The 26,089-nt window shown below is 38.2% G+C and overlaps 1 protein-coding gene across 4 annotated transcripts in view; it reads left to right on the plus strand.

Annotated features, from left to right (window-relative positions):
- The window catches only part of CCNY (cyclin Y), a 123,185-nt gene that overhangs the window by 66,972 nt on the left and 30,124 nt on the right, over positions 1-26,089 (plus strand). Inside the window, exons 2-5 of one of the 4 annotated variants that reach the window (XM_027648389.1) lie at positions 7,004-7,078; positions 11,648-11,659; positions 12,818-12,852; positions 23,582-23,682. In XM_027648389.1, coding sequence (XP_027504190.1) covers positions 7,004-7,078; positions 11,648-11,659; positions 12,818-12,852; positions 23,582-23,682 — 223 coding nt within the window. Of the gene's footprint in view, positions 1-7,003; positions 7,079-11,647; positions 11,660-12,817; positions 12,853-23,581; positions 23,683-26,089 lie in introns of those variants that run through there. The other 3 variants (XM_027648391.1, XM_027648392.1, XM_027648393.1) reach the window with 3 other exon arrangements.

The following is a 26,089-nucleotide window of genomic DNA, read 5'->3' on the forward strand; positions in this document are numbered from 1 at the left end:
AGAAAAGTCATGCCCGACGTTTGCTTGGAATGGAAGGCAGAGAATACCATAGCTCCAGGGTAGCAAAGATCACATCCAAGTTTTTCCAGCGACCTAGCCAAACCTGAAGGAGTTTACCCTTCCAGCCAATTGGCTCTTGGAAGCCTTCCAATTTCCAGCTTTCTTTTATTTTCATAATCACTGTTAAAGTGTATTGGAACACGATCACTAACATTCGTTCTTACAAGGATACTGCATGCAGCCGAGAGGCATTTTCATTTGTGGTAGCTTAGTTGCTGCTTACATTTGAGATGAAGAACTGTAAAAAGGTACAGATAAATCTTGTGGTCTGATACTGGTAAATCTTCATGCCGTGATTGTGTGCTGTTTGAATGACATGAGCTGAAACTTTTAGTAGTGGATTTCACATCTTGGAAGCTTCAGTGTAAAAGCAGGTGCAGTTGTTGTTAGCCAGTGAAATCCGCCTATAACAGTTCAGTCTTATTTTGTCTTGAAAGTTATAAAAACCTCTAAACAGAAAGCGTCCCAGTACCTTATCTGTTTATCCCTGTGAATTATTTTAGTCCCAGTGTTTGGTGAAGCCCAGTTTTAGAGACACTGATGGACAGAAATCTCAAATGTAAACTTTACTACTAGATTTAATAGTCATAGGGTTTTCCAAATGTAAGATTGTATGATGCCTCTTTTGCATAAATTATGGTGATTTAAAACAAAATCTAAGAAAATTGATAATAATAGTGAGAGATTGCTTTTTTCAGTCTTGTTTCTTTGCTCTCAGTTCTGTTTTAGTCTTTGTTTTTAGCTTCATTTGACTAGAGATAGATGAGGGAGATCCTCTTAGCTCAGGTGTCCTTTTAACTCTTACCAGCTCCGGAGGGAATGCTAATAACATAATAATGCTTAAGGAAGTATTTTCATTACTATACCTGTGGCTAATTGCTGTTAATAGGGGGGAACAGCCCACCAGAGTAAGAAAGGAGCAAAAAGGCATAAGTTGTAATTAGATTTTCTTTTTCAAGAGACTTTTGAAATTTATTTCAGCAATTTTTTCTAGGTTCAGTGTTGGGGAAACTTACCTCCCCATATTTGCCTGGAGAATACTGTTTCTGTTTCTCTTCTCACAGATGACATCAGGTCATTCATACAGGCTGGTACACCGAGAGCTGGAGCAGCAACTTCACTCTTTCTGCCAGTTGGACAAAATGACCTCTCAGGCGCTGCTGTTGCCTCGGAAGCGGCGTAGGCAAGGGAGGCACAGCCGAGCTGATTGCCACCCTTAGCAGGGTGTGTGGAAAGCGTGTCCTTGATGTCTCCATGAAACTATTCCGTTCCCTTGGGTCACCTGTGCTTCCCTTTCCGTTTGCTCCTGTGGTGATTGTTTTCAGCTGGGAAATGCATAGGGCTTAGACACTGCTCATGGTTTGCATTCCTGTAATTCCTTGATAAGCACCTTTGTGGTGTTTTTGTTGTTTTCCACCCACTAGACCGTACCGGGCAGTAGCTCTGTAATGTCAGGCTGTGTGAGAAGAAAAGATGGTAGAGTAGTAAAGTAATTTGTGTAGTGCCTGGTCAGCTCAGTTCCCTCTGCAGCAAGAACAAGTCTGTTCTTTTCTTACCTGAAGTACCTTTACATAACTAAAAAAAAAAAATAATCTTACAGGATGAAGAAACATGGATTGGTTTCATTTTCAAGCATATGATGGGCCATTGATGCAGGATACTGTCTCTTTCTTTAACAATAGTGGTGGTTGTGCAGTGTCAGTGATAGCCTTTGGTCCCAGGGGTGAAGGGAAGGAAAGTAAGTAGTTTCACCAGATTACTTCAGAACTGTGTAAGTCTAAACCCAGTGTTTTACTCAGTTTAGCCTTTAGTCTGTTATCAAATCAGCATCAGAGCTTTGGCAGTGCAAACTACCTGACTTTAATTGTTCACAAGGAAGGAAATAACATCTTATTTTTCTGACAGAATAAACACATTTTCAGACCTGCTGCAGCTCACGTGCAGTGTTGGAAAAGCAGCGACTGTGTTGGTTTTTCCTGTTTGTGTCATGACAGAAGCTTTGATGTGTGTTGGTCGGAAGTTTGTTGCTACAGCACCCATCTTTCATCCTCCTGTCATGCCTGTTTCTGTCACAGCAGACTCATGAGTTTAAGAAGCAGTTGGTTTTTCTGTTAAAATTTTGCCATGAGAGATTTAGTCTCATCCTTTACTGTTTTTATCTTGCATAATGTATTCTGACCACAAGCCTGAAAATGTAGCTCTTTCTGAAGAATTGCAGCAGAGTTTGGTGCAGTTTTAGAAAGTTTACAGATGTGCCACTGGGATTTGCAGAGGTTTTGTGCTTAATAATTTAAATATTGCTATTTCTGATGATTTTATAGAACTTATGCTCAAGGCCCATGGGATCATCTGATCTGACCTGCATATGAATCATAAGCCAGTAACTTGCGTAGTTATTCTTAAATTGAGCCTGAATACTCATGCTGGACTAAAGCCCAAAGATGTTTGGCTGGAGCAATCTTCTAGAGAGGGAAAACATCAAGATAAGTTGAGTGCATGTTCCTTGGGTGTGGAGCTTCAGTGCCTAATTATCCTCTTTCTGTTTTCATCCAGGGTTGTAATTAAGATCTTTCTTTCTGCTTTCATTTTCCCCTGTTTTTGTTATATCGTGTGCTAGATTAGAGAGAGCTTTTAGTACTTACTAAGTTACATGTGAACTGCAGACACCTCCTAGTTTTCCTTTTTCATCAGCAAAACAGTTTCAACTCTCATTTGAAGGCATTTTCAGCAGTCTGCCATTCATGTAGCTTGCCTCTATACTCATCTGAACTTTATTCTAACCCTTTTTACACTATAAAAAGTGCAAACTGAGACTGTATTCAGTATTTCTGGTCTCAGTAATGCTTTTTAAGATCTTGTTTTGAGATTTAAAATCTTGCCTGAGCTTTAGCCCAAGCCTGAAACCGAACTGTTTTACAGTTTGCTTCTTTTTATGGCCATATTTGAATGCAGCTGCTGTAGGTTTAGGAACTAAGTTTCTCACAGTGTACAGGGTGAATCTCATTATGTTTCTCTTGGTTGTCTTAAAACTTCACTATGGTTATGTACCAAATTAAGTCATATGCAAAATCTACTCTTTTTATTCCTTGGAGAGTGAATTTATTTTGATGTGATGCATCATAATGGCCATTATAATAACTGTTTTTTTGGCTGCTGCTAAACAAATAAGAGAACGCAATCTTAAATATATTTGCATGCATTTGTAACTGTTCTTGCCCAAATCCTCCAAAATTGTGTGAATTCTGTTAGACACATGCTCTCTTAGCTGAAGTGTACCTGAGTTGGACTTTGCCTTGGCTAACCAAAAATGAGGTTTCATTTAAATATACATCTGTCTATCTATCCATCTGTAGATATTTGCATGTGTATGTATACATGTATTTATATACACAAACCTTTGGTTCCTAATATTGACCCTGAAATTTTCATGGGGTGTCAGACTGTTTACAGGTAGTAAGTTACATTTTGCATAACCTTACCATCTTTTAGTAGTGAAAAAAAAAAAGAACAAAACCAAAACCTTCATCTTTGAACTAGGAAAAGATGTAGAAAAATATTCCAAATCTGCTTAACTTGAAAGAACATCTACAGTGAATGATTTCTGGTTTGGACTATCTATGAAACAGTGGCTTTTTCTTAAAAGCTGATTTTGGCATACTGGGTAACTGCTGGGAGTAGTACCCACTGTAAATCTTTCCTTTGAAGGCTATGATGAATTACAGAGCAGACTGCTAGCAGTGGAGAACATTTTTGTGCAGATTTCAATAACTGAAATTCTGCTTCTTATTTTCCTTTCTTTTGAATAGTTGAGCATAACTTGAGTGAGTTTAAATCTCTGGCTATTTCATTACAAAATGGGTAAACTTTTCCTATTATGGCTGGCTTTCATGGTAGTTTTCAAATACTAGAAAGAGCTACTAGTAACACTAAAACAGTATGAATATATTATTTTCTTAAGGACAGAATTAACCTTTTGATGGATAATGCTCTTTGGTGATGAGTTACTAGCTTCAGATATCTCTATATCTGCAGTTTGATCTCTTTTCCTCTGTAACGTGATTTCTAGTGACAGATCTGTAAGAACCCACTGCCATGTTCAAAAAGACACTTGTTTTCAAGCTGTGCAATGATTTAAGACATCTAAGAACAACCAGAGACTGAAATATTACTCACATGTTATGAAAATTCATCCATCCTAATACTCTTGTGTGCCAGCAGTGGTGGCCTGCAGTGAGATTGTCTCACTGATGGCCTGTGTGGTGTTTGGATTTCTCTAATGCTTGTCCTTGCGGGAGCTGGGAGTGGCTGAGTTGCAGATACACACCAAACAATGCTTTCTTCTGCCTGTAAGCCCACGAGACTCGTGCTGTTCCTCAGAGGGAGGTGGGCAGCCAGCCTCTCTCGGCAGCACCTGTCCTCTTCTGGCCACCTTGTGCTGGGTAAAACAGGCTTTTTCATTCCCCTTACCCATGTTCTCCTCTGATTTTTGTGCAGGCAGTTTGAGAAAGACGGATGGATGTGTTTGGTGGTTGCTGTTGCTGGGGAGGATGTGAGAGAAGGGATGTGTAGGGAAGAGGACGTGGTGCTTTGTGGGGTTCAGCGGTGGGGAAGAGCCACAGTTGCTCCCTGGCTGTGGGCAGCTGCCTCTCCTGAGGTGGTTCAAAATCCCTGGACTGGCCTCTTGCAGCTGCTGAGATGGGGTTCTGCTGGCCTTTTTTCAGCTCCTGTCAGAAGACTAACAGTTTTTCTGGAAGACAGACTTTTAAGTCCTCTGTTGGTTTACTGCTTCTGCAAAATAGCCTTTTGTAGCACAGGAATCTTAAAAGAGATTAAACTTGACTGCAAGATGTAGCAATTGTTTTTTCTTTCTTTTCAGCCCTGCAAACAAACTGTGAGTCTGTACCAGGTTGTTATTACTCCTTGAACAGATAATTTTCTAGGCTTGAAGGAACAAAGTGCTTTGCTGTTTTCCATTGTCTTGTAAGCTGGATTCAATTTCATGTTGCTGGTCCTATTTTATTGACTGAATTTTCACTGCTGTACTTTGAAATATTTGCAGAAAAAGTACCTGTAGTGATTTAAAAGTGGGGTTTTTTATTGTGATGTATTGTGTTGTTTCATAAAAGACGAAGAAGATGATAAAAGACAACGTATTTTGCATTTTACATGCTGATTACTCTTCACTTAATGAAAAGCATCTTGAATTCAGCTTAATGGAAAAACTGTCCTGAAATGAGAAACAGTCTTTACCAGCACTATCTCTGTGGGTGATTATTTTTTAATTCTGTATATCTAAGTGAGATGCAGTGAGTAATATGAAAACATTCTAATTCACAGCCCTTTGAAGTCAGAATTCCTAGCTTAAGATGACATTCCTAGGATCTTCTCCAGGTTTGTCTGTGGTTTCTGGGAGTATCAAAATGGCTTTCCCTTGAAATTCCTGGATTTCTTTTCTTTTGTGGCATTGATGATGATGATAATGATAATAATAATAAAAAGAGTCTTTTGCAACTGAGGAATTTTACTTCTGTGTTTCTAGGTTCTTCCATGTAGGAAAGAAGATAATGTTTTTTCCAAAAGTTATGCCCAGGTAGCAGCAGCATGTCAGGCTGCTCATCTCATGGGCTGCAGAATGCAGGGAGAAGAAAAGAAAACCAAGGGAGCGTAAAAGGGAAAAATATGAACAGAAAGCACATTTGTAGAGAGGTGTGTGGTCAGGAGAAAAAAGCAGGGAAGTGGAAGACCTAGTAAATTATTTAATACAAGGGAAAAGGAGAGCAGAGTATGGTGATGGATGGTGAAGGAACAGAGAGATTTGACCCCTGGACGAAAAGACTTTGTTTTGTTTTCCTAAGACCTGGGGATTAATTTCCTGTTTTGCTGATCTTTCACAGAGATATAAAAGGAGAGTGAGAGAATTTTAGAAAGCCTGGGATAATCACAGAAGAGAAACATAACAGTGCTCATATGTGATCTCACATAAAAGCCTGCATCAAATGCAAGAGAATGTGTATTTGAAGATGAAGAGAATGTTAGAGTACCAAAGTCAAGATAGCAACACTGGGAGAGCAAAAGATGCAAAAAGATTATGCACTATTTTAGTAGCACGTTTTCCAGTGGATATAGGCATGTAAGCTTTGACAAACTGGTAGTGGAGTGGAATTTGGGAATAAGTAAATTCAGTGGATTTTGTCCTTGATAGGGAAAATAGCATTCATAGAAGTTTGTATAGTGTACAATAGATTTCAATTTTTAGCCTGGTAAATGGTTTTTTTTTTAGGAATGATTTGTTGTTGTTTTTGTTTGGTTTGTTTGTTTCTTTGTTTGGGGGTGTGTGTGTTTTTGTTTGTGTGTGGTTTTTTGTTGTTGTTGTTTGTGTTTTTCTTTTTTTTTCTTAAATTGTTACAGCAAGGAATATGTTAATCTGTGAAAGTTCCAAGTTTTTCTAACCCTGACCATTTAAAACACTCTGACCTAGGTTTGTTTACATTGCAATAACTACTTCTTTTAATCCTGTCTAATCTTGGAAACTTGTCTGTCTTTAGAGGGTTGTGCATTTGTTTGCAATACTTAATTCTTCTATAATTACATACAACAAACTGTGTTCCTGTGCTAAGCAATGGCTTTGGGGCATGGTGGGAAGAAAAAGATGGTAAATGGGAAATTCCTGATTTCTTGTGTACAGACTTCTCAAGCTTCTTTATCTGTCTTAATCCAAAAGCAGCCTTAGAAGTGAAGTCTAATCCCAAAGCTGTGTTGATGCAAATGATTTACATGCCAAAAAGAACCACTTGTGCGAGGAAGGATAAAAAAATGAGGCCTCAAGATGGATTTTGTTTTACAGTAGCTGCTTAAGTATGTAAACTTGGTCTTATTGAAAAGAAGGCTAAAGTCTGTGTATGCCATTGGATAATCAAAAATGTTTTTGTACTGTTCTTTCCAGATTTGAACATGGAATTCAACCCATCAGATCATCCACGGGCCAGTACAATATTTCTCAGTAAATCACAAACAGATGGTAGGTTACTGAATTTATTACAGTATTTGCTATTGCAGTTATCTGTAAAGCCTGTTTTAGCATGCACGTGATAGTCTTCTAATATATAATTGCCCCCTCCTCCCCAAAAAGAGGCATTTAGAGGCATCATGTTAAGAGTTTAAAGTGGTCACACCTTTAGTTAATTGTTTTGTCAGACCAATAGTACAAATATGAATAAAGATTAATATAATTATATTGAAAAAATATTTTCCCTAAATAAAAAATTTTCTGTGTATCTGTTTCTTGGCTTGTTTATTTTTAGTTTTTATAAACTCTGAACATTAGGGCAAACATCTGGTGTGGAAAGTATTTTATTGAGCAAATAGCTGTTTACATTAGCTAAGAAGACAGTCCAGAGTTTCTCTGATATAGGTGATACTGTAAATGAGCTCAGTACTAGATTTTAATAACAAAATGGCTCCCATCCTGCCCAAACATCCTCTCTTCTTTCATTATGGATTTGATATAATTATATATTTGGAGTTTGGTTGTGTTTTTTTAATACATGGACAAAACGACCACTCTGAAATTACATCTGCTAAACAAGCCTCCTGATAGAGTCAGTACAGTAGAAGCCATTTATTCTGGCTCTTTCGTTCCCTGTTGGACGTGTGTGACATGTTGTTTTAGAAGTAGATGAATAATCGATGCAAAACACATTATTTTCTATGAAGACTTTCAAAGCAGTTTCTGCATTGTAGTCCTGACTGTTCAGTATGAATTCTTTGTCCTCCTTTCTGCTGCCTGTAAATGCCGCTTTTGATTTACATAGTAAATTGCAGTGTCAAACACATCACTTGAAAAATAATGTAGTTTTCATTTACTGTATATTTTTTGCTAATTTTTGAGCATGACTAGAACAAAGAGGATATACATTTAGGCCCTAATTGAAGAGTTGATTATGTGAGTACCTCTTTTGCCCTTCAGACTGTCCTTCTGAATTCAACCGTGGTTCTGTCAGTGCCTCATTATATGGTTTTGGATGTGATTTACCATACTAATCTGGTTTGGTAGTCTGTAAAATGAGTGTGATAATATTTCCATTATACCTTGTATTATGAAGATTGATGTCTGTTTTATACTGATTTTGCAGTGTTCTGAAACTGTTTAATCCCATATGGATGCTACTTATTTCTTGTTACAGCTTGTTGAAAGAAAGGACAAGGTAGACCCAAGTCCAACAACTAAAATTTTGACCAGACCAGATGGTTATTCTTTCTTGTAGTAGTGGTGGTTCATTTATTGCAGTATGTTGTTAATTTTAAGCATTTTATAAAAAATGACAGTTTACACTCATGCTAGAGTTGGTCTATGAAGCTTTGTTCTAGTTTAAGTAATATGAATAACATATTTTTGAGTAAGAACAATGAATTTAGTGAAGCGCTATAGAAATGTTATCAACGGGAGTGTAAGATCTGTTCAGCTGTCCTTGATCACACTGGAAAAAATACAAAGGCTATTTTGTTTGTACAAAAGAAAAAGGATTCTGCAAACATTTATCTACTGACATATTGCCAAGAACTATCCCGTTCTGGTGGGACAACTCACAGTCATAAGCATTTTGCTTGGCTGTACTTTGGGCCCCTTTTTGAACCAACTGAGCTGTAGGAGTTACTGCACTGTTCAAGGATGTTGCTTAACACCAAAATCCAGTGCAATGCTTGTGAAGGGGAAAATAAAAGGGTTTTTTAGGGTGTGGAGGCTTGTATTCTGACAGCCTCCTGTGGAGTCTATGGGACCCCCAAGACTTTTTAAGACCATGTAGAAGAGGAGAGCTGAGCTGGCAATGTCAAAAACACCTAACTTAGGCATGCAACTACCTTGCTCCATTACTTGTATAGTATTGGACTGGTAAACCTTCCTGTTGACTGTAAGTGAAAATATTTATATAGATAAGACCTGTGGACATCTAAAATACACAGAGAGTCAATGGCATCAGGATTCCAGGTTTCATCCAGGATCTGGCTGTGACTGTGAGTGTGCCTCACATGGTTTCACAGTGGGAAATGGCCGAGTCCATCACTACCTGCTAGAGGGACTTGGCAGCATTGCCTTCTGGCAGTTCCACGTTTGGCTTGCTAGTAGCCCTGTACTCTTTCAACCTCACTGGTAGTCTTTTAGTGTGTCCTGTCACAGGAGCTTGGCCTGGTTGTGATCAACATGTAAGCAAAGAGCAACAAGCTGATTACCCCAAATATAGCGAGACAGGACATGGCAGCTCTGTTTATTACATGGTCTCCAATTCCCTTTGTTCTGTGTAGCCTGGATGCCATGCTAAGGATCTAAACTGTCCTCTCCCTATTAGTCAATAGTCTGAATGCATCCTTAATTACCTGAGCATTCAATGAATCTGTAGAAAAGGTAAAATCACAATAAATATTAATTCCTTTTCTAGTTAAAATAGCTTTTCTAAATGTTTCCATATCTTTGTGAGAATTTTTTAGGTGCTGAATCATACATGAGAAATTCTCCCTCTCTAGGGAGCTATTAAAGAATATAACCTTTTATGTCTTTAACTTCTTTGAGTGCTTTATGCAAGTTCTCCCTCATTTGCTGAGCATGGCCTGTAAACTGGATGGTCTAGGTAACTGGAAAGCCTTGCACTGTTTAGTGTGTGGCTGTGATTAAACCAGGATTTCCAAACCTTAGCACTCCAACAGTGTAACTTCCTTTCCTTTATGATGGCAAGGAGACAATGGTTGCTCCTCCAGGGTGCTGGTAATGATCTTTCCTGTCAGTGGGTTCCAGAAGTCCATCTTTCCTAACTTAGATTGGCCTTTACACATTCAATGTACTGGCTAAATTTTGCATTATCAGTGCAACAATGGGCTTCAAAGAGGATTTTGAAATTGTGTTTATGTAGGTGCATAGAAGTGGAGTAAGCTGCACTTATTCTTTAATGTTAACTAGGGCCAGTCTCCTTGTGTAAAACAAAAAGAAATGAATTACCAGCTCCAAAATGCGAGACATTCTTATTGCTGTAATCCTCTTGTCTTTGGTCCTGACTTGGTTAACATTAAGATAGTATAGAAGTTACACAGCGAAAGTTTTTATTACAGCTCAATGAAAAATACATACATATGTGCATATACACACATGTGCATGTATGTGTGTGTGTGTATTCTCTCGCTCTCTGTAATTTCAGGATACTTTCCTACTATTGTAAAAGTTCAACAATAACAGCTGAAAGTGCCTACAGCAATTGGAACAGGTCATTGACCTTAGAATGAGGAAAACTAAGAAAATTTGGCAGCATCTCGGGCTCCACTTGAAGAGTTCCATTCCAAATTTCAAGTTTTAAAATGTTAAAAGGAGAGTAGAAGTTTAATTGTTTAAACTGACTTGAAATCTATTCAGCTCCATGTCATCAAAACCCCATACCTAAAACCCAAAAGCATGGAGTTGCAGTTAGGAGTTTATGCTGCAAAATGCTGGTTAATTCTGACACAAAGGTCTGTTCTGCTGCAGACTGTACTGAGCTGTGTGAGCAGTGCAAAGCATTTTTGAACTGACTGAAGCCAATGGAATTCTCTCTTTACAGTCATTTTAGCTGGGCAGGAATAGCCTTTTACCTTGGGCAATAGTTGGCTTCCCCTTGTTTAAAGGGGAGGTTGCAGTCACAAAAGAGAGCAGTTGTGACCAAATGAGTTTCTACTATGCCCAATTCCCCACTGGCAAATGTTCTGGAGGGAGCTGAGCCCTACACTGTGGCAGAGTGAGCCAGAAGCACAGCTGCCTTCTTGTAGTCCCTCATCCGAGAGTCCAGGCTAACTGCAGTTCTGTTATATGGGGAAAATAGGGAAAGGAGGTCAGCATAATGCTTGGAAGGATGTGCAGCACAAGAAATGCTTGAGCAGGAAGAAGTGAGGGATGTATATAAATATGTTAACATATTCTTCTGGAGACTGGAAATAGCAAATGGGATTGAGCTGTGAGTAATATGCTTACTTTGGGAAATAAATGATTGCACTTTTGTGGGGAATTGAATAATGGATACAAGACAAAATACAGAAGAAAAAACTAAAGAGGAAAAAAGGGAATTAAAGTGGAATTTGGAGTGTACGTGCAGTCTGTCTTTATAGGATTATGTCCATAAGAACTTTGTATGCGGTATAATTATTTATGATTAAAACACTGTTAAATACTTAACTGTGTTCAATATTTCGCAGTTCGTAGGTGTTAACTTTGAGTTATATACTATATTAGGTTTGCACACAGCTTATCAGAATTGTTTACTGCCTGTACATTGCAATATGTGATACTAGACAAATACTTTGGCTATTCTTAGGAGTATCTACCATCATTTTTTTCTTTCTCTTAGATGACTTATGTCTCTTGCTGGTGATAAATGCACTGTGTGGAACTTAAGTGTAGTGCAGTGTTTTAGCAGTATTTCAAGCAGTTTAACTATTTACTAGATTATCAGAATTTTTCCACTGTTCCTGTTTAATTCTGTTTCTTATACAATGTCCGTAATTGTGGATCTGAGCATATTCTAAGTGACATGGCTAACATCTGTCATGTGTGATTCTCCTTTCTGCTCCCTGGGAGGAAAATTATGTAAGGATTTTTAAAAGTTTTTTCTTATTTTTTTAATTTTCATTTTATGTCTGCATTAAACACAATTATTTCACAGTATTCACACATAGAGCCTTGTTTATGTGAGATTGCTTGCTTATAATAAATCACAAATAGTGGCTTTGCATCCAACAGGGAATGGACAGGCTATCCCACCATTATGAACACTCTTTTTTTTGCTAAGTGTATTGGGTTGCATAGCTTTCAAATCATGGTGCACCAAAGTGCATTTAATCACCTACAGCATGAAACCATTATTATTTTAATCCTGCAGTTTGATTTATGTGTTAGTTGCCTCCAGACTTGTATCCTAAATGCTGTGGTATTTTCACTGGAACAGAGCTCTACAGGCTCTCTATGGGGTGAGTTAATTGGGGAAGCGCTTTAAAAAAAATTAAATAGAGTATATTTAATCAGCTGTAATAAGCATTTGCCTGACAGTTAAGACTCTGTACATCTATCTCCCTTTTGTTGCTGTTTACTTTCTGACTATTTTGGCTAATTGTGGCTTTAACTTGCAACCATTGCTTGTGGTGACTGGTTCATACTCACCAAAGTTAATACATTTTCATTGTTACATCCCACATGAGTAATAGTTTCAGGGTTGCGCCTGATCATTATAGAAGACAGTGGTGTAATACATATGGTTTCAAGGCCCCTCTGTGGGAGTTGGTGCACAGTAAGCTGTGATGAGAATTTGCTAACTCCGTGGTGTAGCTCTTTAGGTGCTTTCATACCTGCAAGGGAGCGTAGGCCACTTTGCAGCAAGGTACCTTGCATGAAGGCACTGGTGGCTCAGGAGTACCCACACAGAGAGCTGGTGAAGGATGGCTAAACCATTGCTAACTTGGACTGTAGCTCACTGCATATTAACTTTCCCATGCGGACCAGTGCCTGGTGAAGTACCCAAATTGGATGAGAATTTTAACCCATCACCACACTAGTGAGCATAAAAGCCGTTATGCATACAAATATATGTTCCTTCTGTGTTTGCTATATGAATATACTTGGTTAGTGCAAAAGCAATTATAATGTTGCACATAGACAGTCTCCTGTTCTTTTTATTATAAATGGTGTATAAGAAGCTTAATCGGGAAAAATAGTCATGTAATATTTCTATCATATTTTGTGTTTTTGCAGTGAGAGAAAAACGCAAGAGTCTCTATATAAACCACGTAAGTGAAAATGCCTCGCTATGCAGCTTTCTCCTTGTTGTCTATATTATTAAATAAGAGTTATGACAATGATTTCCATATCGGTGAGCGGGTGCTGATGCTTCACGTGTTTGTTCTGCATCAGGATCCAGAAGTATAGGTCTCGGGTATTGAGTTAGTGGAGCAAACCTGTTGGTTTGAAGACAGTATCATGCTCACAACCAGTGTATGAAGGTGACTGATACCTGGGAAAAAGAGCTGCACACATTAGTATGATTTGTAAAATTATTATAGACACTCTCAAAACTTCAGATTACATTTGTATGCAAGTTTGCATTGGCAGAGAGCTGCAGCATTTGATATTTATACAGTTGTTCTGAAGTGCCTGATCATTGTTGATGCGATGTAAATGTGGATTGACATGTGGTACATGCTGAGAATGAAGATGGGGGTTTGATATGCTTATATACCCCTGGGAATTTTTCAAGTCAGTTCTCTTCTGTTTGAATCAAATTCTTGGTGAAGCTGAGGGCAAATCCCCTGTAGCCTGTTTTGGGTACAGGACCAGGCTCTTTGCCTCAGTTAGTATTGTTTGTACTACTGAAGCTACTTGGAACCAGGGTGGTTCCAAGTATGTGAAGCCTTGTACTGAAATATCTGGAGTCATGGCTCAGTAAAAGTGAGAAGGGAAATAACTAGTTGCCTACCAGGTGCTATTTGCCTTTAAGGTGAAATGAAGTTCTTAAGTTTTTCTCTATCTGGAAAGACAGACTGTCTTTTAATTTTTAAGCCAATGCAGCTGCTGAAACAAACATATGTGGTTTATAACCTCTTCATCCCTTTGTGCTTGGGCAAATGTTTGTCTAGCTCCAGGTAAACTGGATTGGAACACAAATGCAGGTAGATTCAGCTAAAAGCTAAAATGGGGCTCCTAAATGTGATTTGCTCCAGGGCTTGCACCTGTAGAAAGGGAAGGAGCCGTGAGGGCAGGAATGAACTGCTGAGTGGGGTGAGAAGGCAGGACTGCTTCATTTGTTGGCAGAACTGGTTTGTGGGGAGTGTTTCTGAAACTACTGCCTGGCTTCAAAAGCAAGCATAGGTTTTCAATTTCCCAAGAGTTAAGATTCTGAGAAGTCGTGAGATACTGTGAGGCTTATAAAAGCCTTAAAGTTGGCCCCACTGGGTTACCAGATATTTTTTGTGCTTATCTTCTTTTCTCCTGTAAAACATTTCCATTGTTTATAGTGCATGTGAGGGTGGTTTGCAGAGCAATTGTCTTGTTATAAAATTACTTGTAAAGTTAATGCACTGGGTTCCTGTAAACTTAATAATGTGTGCTCAGTAACTTCCAGCATGCTTTTTAAAAAACCCTCAAACTTGAAGGTTTATATGCAAAAAAAAAAAAAAAAAAAAATTAGTCTTTAGACATTGCCAAGCAAGGTATTAACTGAGTTTCTGTGACAGTCCACCTGTCATGGATGAAATTCTCATGTGTCCTGAATCATTTCATATGTAAAAGATGTGGTCTGTGCTAGGCAGACTGTGAGTGGATTCCTCCAGCAGATTGAACAAAGATGACTATTGTAGATGCTGTGGGAAGCACACTATTGCAAACCCTGGTATAAAGTGTTCTTAGGCAATGCTGGACATGTTACAGAAAAGGGAAGGGTGATCACTGAGGAGTCATGTTGTTGGGAGCTCAGTGTAGCAGCTTATGCAGCTGATACCCTAAGCACTGTACTTCTTAATTTTTGATTTGTTTGTTTTTTTGGTTCCCCCCACCCCCCCAAGTGTAATTCAAAGCATTGGCTGAGGTTTATGTAGTGTGAACTTCCCTCAATACTATGGTTTACTGCTTCCTTAAGTCTCACTTCTTTGTACTTACAAAGTACTTCTTCTGAATTATAAAGCTAAAAATAACATTTATAAAGCTGAAGTCCTTTCTCTGTGTGTGTCCTTACAAGGTAGTTAAGTTTCTTAGACCATACTCATAGATAAACTGTATTTTCAAATGTGGCCTGTCATATTTAAGTTGTTCTTTCAGCATACCTGAGAGTATTCATTCAACACCTCCTAAATTTTCAGTCTGCTAAAGCTAATGCACAAACTGTTGATCATTTTTGGAAGGGGTAGCTGTGGCTTCTAACTTGCAACTGTGTTTAGGTTTTCAGACTTCAGGAACTGTTTTCCTAGACCACCTTGTTGGAAGAAATTTAAGAATTACTTAGATTTAACAAATGTATGTGACAAACGATGGGTTGTATTTACATGGTGAGTTTGTGATAATACCCTATTGGTTGATCAGTTCTTTTCCACTGTTACTCAGTGTGTGCTAATGCATTTGTAACAGAAATTATCGCTACTCATCTGTTTCCCTGTTGATGTGAAGTGCTTGGTCCTCACATCTGCTCTGGAGAACACATGCCAAAGGACATAAATTTTGGAGAGTTGTTTTGTCTTTCTTTGGCAAGAACTCCTCATCATAATATGCAGCACTTTTCTGTGGTTTTTCCATAGCGTCATCTTTTTTGTTGTTGTTATTTTTTATACTTATTCTCCTTTTGTGATAAATAACCAAGATGAGCAACAAAATATTTTTATCCTTTTCTGCAGTATCTGCACAACTTGTTTTTTTTGTAGGCAGAGTTGTATTTCTCCTGAGTGATCAGGATGGATGGCTATCAAGAGAACTGTCAAGAAAAGCTGTAGTTTTTCTTTCCCTTTTTTTTTTCCTTGCCGAGTTCTGTGTAGTAACAGATCAGACCAGTAGTTTATACAAAAGCAGTTTTGAAGTATTACCTACTAAAAAAATAATTAATATTGACTCTTCCTCATTTAAAAATTCACTTTCTCAGCATGATCACACCACTCTTCTTTTCCTTTCTTACTTGGGTTTTTTTGTAGACATTTTATTTGGCTGAATAGTTTCCCCAGATACAAATAGTGGGTTCCTGCTTTGATTTGTTATGCTTTGTCAAGAGCTGACAGTTGCCCTGTTTCAGATTCACCTTGTCAGTAGGTGTGATGGAAGATGCCAGCAGCTGTTCTTTTTTTTTTTTTTTTAGGGGGGTGGGGAAGGAATGGAAGTCGGGGGTGACAGAGTGCTACGGAGAAGTTGTCATCTCAGTCTTCTCACGGAGCCCAAGGAGACAGATGACAGGTTGGAGAATGGTGCTGGATCCTTAGCACCATTCTGGGTGCTGAAAGTTCCCTACCTACAGTGTACTGTTTGCTTTCTTCCAGACTGTTTTAATTTGTAAGCAGTTGCAGCAGACTCTGCTTCCCTTCCCCGTTGCACCGGCAGTTACTGTTTTTTGTTATGCTTTTCATACTGCTTCGGTGTGCACATCTTTTAATCTGCTTAGTTAAGCTGCTGAGGGGGATAAAGATGCAGACTGAGATAGAGGCATTTCCTTTTTCAGAGAAGAGAGATTGCATCAGTATCTCTGCTTGTACAAGGAAAGCAAACAGGAAGACGTTTTATGTTTTTTGAGGAGGTGGTGGAGAAAGAGTGAATCTTTTATTATTGATTGTAGTATCTAGTTCTTTGTACTGGGTGATTGGTTTTTTGCAGGGGAAAGGAGCAGGGCAGGGAGGTTACTTTCTCCTTCAAGTTTTTCTAGAAATTTTCCCTTTCAGACAAGGTGAAAATGCTCTGTTAGCGCAAGTAATTTCTTCTCTTCTTGACAAGATACACTCTTAAAATTGTGTTTATAAACAGTAATATCCAGTAAAAATAAAGGGATATTTTTTTACCTGTTGGAATATTTTTGAAGGAAGATAAAGGGTAGGAAAAGGGAGATAAGATAAAGGGAAGTAATATCTCACTTTCACATATTTTTAATTCTGGAGATTCTTCACCAGCCTTGTAGCAACAGCGTCTTTTCTTCATTGTCTTTTTTAGGGATCTGGACATGACTTCTGCTGTCTGCTACCTGGCACCTGGATGTTCAAATTCCAGCAGGCTAATACTGTTTTTATCACTCCTAGTAGAAAAAATAACATCTGTGTGTAGAGCAACGGGGTTTTTTTTCAGCATCCTGGGGAAAGGTTCCTGGGCATCACTCACGTCACAACCCTGGTCCTTGTAAGTGACCCTGTGGTGATTCCTATCAGGGGAAGCTTCTTTCCAGAGGCACTGGTGACAAGGACTGGCAGTGAACAGAGGGGTCTATTGCTGTATGTGGTGTGGCACAAGCAATTTCTGTGAGCCTTTTTGCATGCTTGAGATGATGTGTGGCACTTGCTCCTATGTAACCCCAAATTTTCCTGTCAGATTGGATAAAGGGGCTGTTCTGCTTCCCTATTGTAAAACTACGAGGCATGTGACTGATAATCAAACACTTTCAACTAGTGATTAAAGAGTAAATAAGATACTTGCTGAAGTGGAAACATAGTCTGAAAAGTAGTTTAATCCATGAAAAATGCAAAGCGCAGCATAAAATGTGAAATGTTGGGTTTGAGTGGACTGCCCAAGGCTGGCTATTGTAAAGGCTTACAATTGCTATCAAATTCCTTAAGATATTTTAATTAACATTCCGAACTATGAGAGAAGAACAGGATAAACTGGAAGATAGATTAGAGGCTTTTCAGGTGCTCTTGAAGTTCTCCTAGAGATTGCTTATTGCGATCTTTGCCCCTCTTCATTGCAAGATCACTGAAAAACAGGTCTAGAGGGGGCCTCTCTAGATCACCTGGTCCCAGATTCCCTGTACTGATGCCATTCCTAATAGATGCTGTTTAAGATTCTTTTTCAGGCACCTAGTAAGCTAGAATTAACAGGTTTTCTTTAATGGCTTACCTAAACATACTGTTTGAAATGTGTTTTTCTAATGTCTTTCAGCCACTTGCTCCTTTTCCTGTCCTCCAGGGTGAAAAATTTTACTTCTCCTGTCAGCCTCAAGGCAAGAAGTTGTATGAAGTGACAAACTTTTTTAAGGGGAGGAACAAAAGATAACTTTTAAGGTAGAATCAGAACATGCAGGGGAGTTCTTTTACAAGGTGCTATGTAATACTTGCTCTGCTGGAAGCATAGTAAAGTCCCTCTGGTCAAATTGCACAACACTAGCAATTACATGCTTTGTAAATATAAGCCTTTGAGCTGATTTTAGTGTTCAAAGAAATATTTAATCTTTCAGGTTTGTAAAGCAGGGTGTTTTATCAGTGGTTAAGTAGGGCCTGCATGTGCTGCACAAGGGTTTACCAATGGTTGCTGAGTTCCCCAAGAGCTCAGTTGTTCACTGACAGAGTTTTCTGTAACTGACATGAGTAAGGACAAGCTTTGAGAGCAAAAACCTTGCAAGTGCAGATCTAGTCTAAGCCATCAGTTTTGGACATTATCAAACATTTGCGAAACTAATCAACTGAGGACAAAGTTGAATCATGAGGTACAAGGGGTATTACTTCAGAGTGGTTGGACTGTTGGCAGAGACAGTTGAGCATACAAGGATGCAATTTCCTATTACTTTTGTTCAGGTGAATATATCTACACCAAATTTAGACAATTTTGCTGTATTGACATTATGCAAGATGAAAATAAGTGCAGAACTTTGCAGAACCATGCAGAGAATTGTGTTGCATGGCTTGCTTGATTTTGGAAGCACTTTGTTGACCTGTAAAATCATGTTCCTTCTGTGAAAAATGTTGTCAGAACTAAATCATGTCCTGAAGCAACAGATCTCCAAGATAGGAACCTCCCTTTTCCAAGTCAGAAGCAGTCCTAGTGTTTTTGCTTGCTGTTGTAATTTGGCTTCATATGTACTTTTACATGCCAGTTTTGCCTTTTAACATCTTGGCCCTACCGTCAGGCCCTACTGCCTGGAAGCTAATGGGCATGTCTCCACAGATGGATGCAAGCAAGCCTCAATTGTTCCATGGAGGAAGTATTATTTAATAGTACCTTTTAAAATCATGCAGTAGCTTACACCTGGTTTACTGGAAGAAGAGACACTGCTGTCATTATTTAGTACAGAAGCTCCAAATTATCTTTTGATGGGCAAGTGCAAAAGAGCACTGGAAGAAGGCTGAAGCTCCTCTGCAAAACTGGTAGCTGCCTGGCTGCAGGCCAGCACTGGTACAAAAGCTGTGTAGCTTCATTAGGGGACTGTTGTGCCCAAATGAACAAATCCTGCTGAGCACCAGGGCGCAGAGAGCCACAACCCTCCTAGAGCTGCTAAAGAGGACAGAGCTGGCCAGTGCCCCTTCTGGTCAGTTCTGAGTGTAGGTTTTGGTCAGTATGCACCCCTTTGTTAGATGTTTCTACCCAACCTCCCCGAAATGACTATTTTAACAAAAGAAGTAGTAACGTTTCCTCTTTCCCCACAAATTTAGATTTAATTTCTGAGTGTATTTTGTGTATTCCCCTTGTGAATTAGGAATTCGTTGTGATTCCTTTCACAGCAGGTACATAGAAGCAGTTCTGCAGAGCTTGTGTGATTTTGATGGCAAACTAAGCCATTCGATTCCTTGTTTTTTATGTAAATTTCAAGTATACCCTATTCTTCAAACATCTTAAAACAACTGGGATTTGGAAAATTGGTAAGTTTCAGCATGAAGCTGGAAGAAAAATAAAACAGTGATATTTGCTTAGTACTAGCTGTATGAGGGGGAAAAATTACAAGTTTTGGAATCAAGAAACACCTGGCTTTAAATGGGAATACATTGTCTTGATTTCTTAAGGCTTTTTTTGTAACTTTTTCTATTATACATCCTTTCCTGTTATGAAAGTAATTCCAAAAAATACCCATTATTTTTATTGGCCTATAATATCAGCACTTCTTAGTGAATGTCTTTGGTTGAAATTAGAAAAATAGCAACTGCTTCTGGAATAAAGAGCTACAAATCCTCTCTAGCAAAAGAAATCACCAATGATAGAAAATTGGTCCAGAATTCATCTCAAGAGGTTGTTTGGTCTGGTTTCTTGTCTAAGAGCAGAAGCCTGTGGCTAAACTATTCCTGGCATATATTTGTTTTACCTTTTCTTTACAACTTTCAGTGAGGGAGATTTTATCACTGCTCAAGTCATTCAAACTTTCCCTGCTATTAGAAAAAGGTGATGGTTTGGGATTTTTCTTGACATTGCCTCCTCTCACACTTTCATGTCCAGTCTTAATTTTCTGTAGTTTAATATAAGCCTGCTCTGTGTTATCCCATCCATAATGGTCATGGAGAACAGTGTTCTCTTCTTTGAAACTCCCTTGAGTTGAGTGACTGAAGACCATTATTGTTGCTTTGTTCCTGGAGAAAACCTCTCCAGTCTGCTAGCTTTTCCTTCTAAATCGGGTTTTTCCAATCTCTGATTAATCTTTCTTCTCTGAAATCAATTCATCTTTCTTGAAATACAGTTCAAAACTGCGCATAAAATTCCAGCTGAGCAGAGTGGACATGCACACTACCCTGTTGTATACATGGTAACTATAAATATTAAATTATGTTTTCCTTTTGTTTAGAAAAGTGGCCTCTGAAAATTAATGCCAGCTGCAAATTCAATAAAAAAACCTGGATACTGTTATCAAAGTTTGTACTCAATATTTTTCATTGAGTAGACCAAACCTCTGTGGAATGTCCCTTGCTTCAGCCTTCCAATTTGAAAGCGGGCCCCGGGTAACCAGGGTATAATTTTCCAAGTAGTTTTTACCTGCCGTGTTTTCCTTGGCTTGCTGTTTGGGAATTTATGGGCGGTGAAGTTGGAAGTCTTGCTGAAGTTGTTAGACATAACATCTATGGAATCTCAACTTGGGTACAAAAATAGTACTACTGCAACTTAAAGTATGCATGAAGTGAATCCTTCTTCATAATCAATGAGGTGCTTTTGATTTGTGAATATTTGTAATAGCAGAGATTTTCAAGGCTCCACGTGTCCTATGCTTCTGTTTGCATATGAAGATTTACAAAAGGAGCTATACCAGTTGTTTCTTTTTCCCATGTCAGCCTTATGGTGGGATAGAACGTGAGAAGAATCTCATTAATGTTAGAGGGTTTGCTAATTTCTTCGAAGGCTCTACAGTCCTTCTCAGCTCTCCTGATTTTTCTCAGTTAGACCCTCTTTGATTGCCTAAATGGAAGATTTTTGTGATCAGATGTGATGGATTTGAAATGCAAAGGCATTAAGCTCCTGTACAGTTTTGTCTGTGGACTTATCCCATTGAAATGGACACAGAAAGGAGTTTGTCTGTAGGATAGTGCTGAATACTGTGGTGATGCTTAGACACCTCTTTTGTCCACTGCAAGGATGGAGAAGGTTCCTGAGCAGCATTTTTATGAAGGTTGAAGAAAGCCTATTTGACTGAACTGTGGGACCTCAGATGTCTCCCAGCTTAGTCAAGCTAGAATATGAAACTGAGGGTGCTTTCCAGTAATTTGGAAAAGGCAGAAAATCTGTTACCTGGTGCACCAAATGACTGCAGTTGGACATCAGAGTAGAAGCTGGGAATGTTGAGCTATTGATACATTAGTTATTTGTATGGCACAAATGTGTGTATATATACCCAGGAGAGCAACTTTACATTTGGCACCATTCTTCAGACTGGGAGAGGTACTCCTTCCTGCCAACTTGGTAAAAACAGAAAGTGAGGCATGAGAGGCCACCTGTTTTCCTGAAGTGTGAAAAGTTCTAAGCCTAATGAAGTGTGTTGTGGCCTGAAAATCCACAAAGAGTTTTGTTTCAGAAATAAGGTGTGTGGCTCTAATTTGACATGTGTCAAATATTAGAGTGCTGTTTACATAAGAAAATTTAAATCTGATAGTGGTGTTGCTACAGAGTTTTCTGTCTTTCATTTATGCTTCCCTTGAATGAATCCAGTCCATTTATCTTAAATTTTATCTAAAGCTTTAAAACATGTTGATACTTAAAATGCAGAGTGAAAACTTTCCATATGCTTTTTTATTTTTTTTATAATAGTGCTGGGTGTCTGTAATTACCTCTCCCTTTTTTTTTCCAACCACTAGACAGTCTCATTTTCACCTGGTTTTAAGTGGCTTTGCCTTTGTCATGCCTGTGGAAGGTACTCAACAGATGAATCCAGAAATTTGAACTAAACTGTGGTAGAATAAAAGCTATAAAGCACCAGTGCCCTAATAATTCTGTCTGTATGCATCATGCTAGATAATACATTTATGTCATTACTATTTCCGGTGCTTCTAAATTTTCTCTTGGTTGCCTTGCTTAACATATAATAGGTTGGAAGGTAGATAGATTGTCAGCTTCCAATTATTGCAAAGTATCTTCCCAAGTTCCTGGAGAAGTTTTGGAAGGGGATGATTTTAATTTTCTTGATAAACTTTTTGCCTTCCAAAAAAACCAGTTTAACCTACAATTTTATTTGTTGCATAAGGGACTTTGATAGGATTTGTTGGTGAGCTTTCAGATAATTTGAATGTAATGTTTCTACTATTCTGACAGCTTCAGATAATGATTTTTTTCAATTAATAGAAGACCTTGTATGGTTTTTTACTCATACCTGGGAAATATAGAAAGATGAATCAGATGCATGTAAGTTTTACCAGGAGCCTGTCTCTCTGTGTAATGAGTGTGGTTAAGAAGTCTGCTGCCTATGGAAAATGGAAAGTTAGTGAGATGGTGCGTGCTGGCACTTGTCGTAATGTCTGTTTTGGGAATTGGGCAGGGGAAGATGTACTGAGGTAGGACTCATAGTGTTGTATCCTAGATACCCAATTGCCCTGGGTTAGTAAATGCCTGTGAGTTCCACTGATGGTATTGACATTGGTCTCTCCACTGAAACACTGGAAACAACATTAATTGTAAGACAAAATTTCTATGCTGATGTGCCAACTGAATTTTAAACCTCTTCTGTTGCAAGTTAACTGTGTAATTTGACTGGTCTTGACATTCCTGACATAGATTCTTGGTCAAATTACTCACTAGTGTAGATGGAATAAGCAAGGATAAAATCAAAAAGGGTTAATGATTGTGATAAGTATTAGCTGATGTGATGAAACTGTTCTCGTTAAACTGGTGGAGTGCAGGCTGCTCTAAACAGCTGATGGAGAAGCCCTTTCAGCAAAAAAATCTTCAGAAATATGTAGTGTTGTCAAATACCAGGTTTTTTTTGGTTGAGCTTTCCAATGTTTCCTACGGTAGTACAGAAAAAGGATTTGAAAATAATATATTTGAAAAAAATATATTGAAAGCCTTTTCTGTTAAGAGATAAGTTTCTTTTTTTCTTTTTTTATTTGTGTATTTTATACACTTTCTTTTATATCCTTCAATCAGTTTCTTTCCTTTCTGATAACAGTCTGTTATCGATGAATTATTTTTTCTGAACTTTCCCTAGGACTTGTTTGTTTGGGGGTTTGAAATTTATTTTTTTCTCGAAGCATGGTTTTATATCTGTTGCTAAATCAATGTTCATTACTAACACGATTTCTTTTCCACTCTTCCACTTACTCTTTTGGAATGAGGACAGAAACATAGGTCTTGTTCATCTTTGCTTTCCAAGTGTATGTATGTATTTGAGTAATTCTGCACAAAAAGTTTTGCATGGTTTTGGGGAAGGAGGGACGGAGGGGAGTTTGGGACTTGAAAGCATCAGTCAAGTCTCAGGCAGGAATTTTTGTGACTTTTGCAATGGTAATTATTTCTGAACTTTCTGAACTGCTTCAAAACGCGATCACATTACTGTGTGCGTCATTGTGAGAGACAGAAATTTGTCTTTTTTTAATTCTTACATCTCCTCACAAAAATGCTTTCGTATTACATAATTGTCATTGTTCTTTTGCATGTTTTTCATAGCATCCTCCTGGGCAGTTGAGAAGGAAGTACAGTTCCTGCTCCACTATTTTCCTGGATGACAGCACAGTCAGTCAACCAAACCTCAAGTATACCATCAAATGGTGGGTTTTACAATTTATTTGATTTTACTAGAACAAAATATTTATGTATTTATATATTTATGTATACATATTTCTGAACCATTACTAAGCAAGCTTCCAAGTTTTTAATTTTTATAGTAGTAAATTTATTTAATCAGTCATGCTCAAGTTAGTGAATAGTATGAGCAATGGATATTACTCATAGGGTAGGTCAGAAAGCAGCAGTTAAGGATCTCATATTTCAGCAGCTGAAATCCTCGTGCTTCAGCATTCAATGCTTTGGAGAAGTCCTAAAAATTTTGGTAGGCTTGTTTATTCAGAATTTTGGAATTATATGAAATTGAAGAGTTTTCATGAGAAAGTACTCATTTGCTTAGCTTCTCTTTCAGTTTTCTGTTTTAAATGGAAACTAATTGCCTCTGTATTCCTTTCCTTATTAAATACTAGGACACTGGACATTTATTACGCAGCAGTGGGGAGCTTTGTATGTGGTGTACACATGGGCTTACCCTTGGGTAATGTCTCAGATGAGCATTTCAGGTTTCACCGGTGCCTTTTTACATTTGCAGAGAAATTAAATTGATTAATTGTTCTTTGCATTTTGTACAGTAAGGGGAAAAAAGAGAAACCAAATTCTCAGGCATTTTATGCTGTTTGTTCATAGCTGCTGATAGCCTCGCTTGACTTGTCTGTGGGCTTGTTGCCTTGGTGTACTCAAGTGCAAAAATTTATCAAGTCAATATTTGTGCTGCAAAGATATGACAGACAAATATATTCAGACTAACACATACAAAGGAGTTTGTAATGTTGGTGGTCACTAAGACAGCTCTTAATTTTTCTGTGTAAGGAAAAAGGAGGGGAAAGGAGGAGAGCTTTGCAGTCAAGTTGACTGATTCTTCATCAGCTATTCTTACCTGAAATATAGTCTTGCTTTTTGTCAAGTTTCTGTAATTAGTAACTTAAAAATAGTTGTGATGAATGCTGGAAAATGGTTTTTCATTTTTGGGGTGTTGTTTTTTTGGTGTGGTTTTTTTTTTTCATCCTAGAATCTCATACTCTTCTGCTCTAAAATCCTTTGTGTGCACATTTTTGTAAGGGCAGCTTTTTGCATGGGTTTTGGGATCCTTTTTGCATCAGAACTGACACTGCTTGTGGGAAAAAGAGGTGGTTTCAGCTGGCTGCACAGCCAAGAAGCATTTTCAGGGAGTCCCCAAGGGGTCTGAGGGCTTGAAAAGGGGTTACATGGGGTGAAAAACTGGCCTCTGGCCCAGAAGGCCTCTGGCTCTCCTGTCTGGCTGCACATTTAACGGGATGAAGGGTGGGGAGATTGTCGGATTATTGCTTTTGTAGTACAACTTCATTTCTTGCCCCAATCCTGGCAGTCTCTGCAGGTAAAGGACTATTGCATTTAGGTAAATCTGTGAGGGAGGTATTTTGCCCACCTCATTTATTTGCACTGGTGTGTTTAAAATATTAGTGTCTCTGCTGGAGATCTGCAGCATCGAAGGGGTAGGGTGATGGAAAGCTCCATAAGCATCTTTCTTGCACATTGAGTGCCAGCTGAACCAGCACATGAAAAGTAAAATGAAACTTGGCTGAAGTAATCTATTACAGCTCTGAAGGACTTTCAGATTCTGATAGATTTCTAAATACTAGATATTTTCTAAACATTTGTCATTTTGTTACAAAGGCAACCATATAGTCACCAATGAGAGCTTTGCCCATAGATTCTTGCATCTCCTTTCATAAAGTGAATTGGAGCTGCGTGTTCCTAGGGGCGTAATTTAAAATTAGATTTTAGGACTGATTCGCTTTGGGAATAGCTTTCAGTCAAATTAAATTCATTCATAAATGTGGGTTTTCTTGTGTTCAGTGATAACTGTGTCCTTTAAATGTCCATGGTACTCAGTATTTCTTAATTCCTTAAATATGTATCTATAGAAAAAAAGTCAAATTTAGAAGGTATTTATGATCTAAAATGCAGCCAGGTAAAAGCTCGTACAAGTTTAGTGAAATATATTTACTGTCAACTGAGAAAAATATTTTCCCCTATGTGGTTGTTCAAAATAAACCCCCAACCAAACCTAAAATAATTTAAAATTCATTTTAAAATTGAGGTAGCTCAAACATAGTTTTCCTAACATGCATTATCTCAGTTTTCATGTAAAAATTCTGGAATAAAATTACTCTTAAATAAAATTACTCTCAATAAAATTGACTCTTTTAAAATGCCTTTTATGGAAAAGAAAGGGGGAGAATTTTGCATCAGTCTAAGACATAAGCATCTTACAATGAATAACTGACAAAACAAATAGAATTGGTGAACTCCCTGCTCCATCCTCTTTCCCCTTTAGCTCTGACTGTGTTTAATGCTGCTGGAATAAATAGGGAGGGTGCTGGCTTGGCTTTATCTTTCAGTAAAGCCATA

Source organism: Corapipo altera, unplaced genomic scaffold (assembly GCF_003945725.1).
Source record: "Corapipo altera isolate COAL_440 unplaced genomic scaffold, ASM394572v1 47, whole genome shotgun sequence".
Classification (NCBI taxonomy): Eukaryota; Metazoa; Chordata; class Aves; order Passeriformes; family Pipridae; genus Corapipo; species Corapipo altera.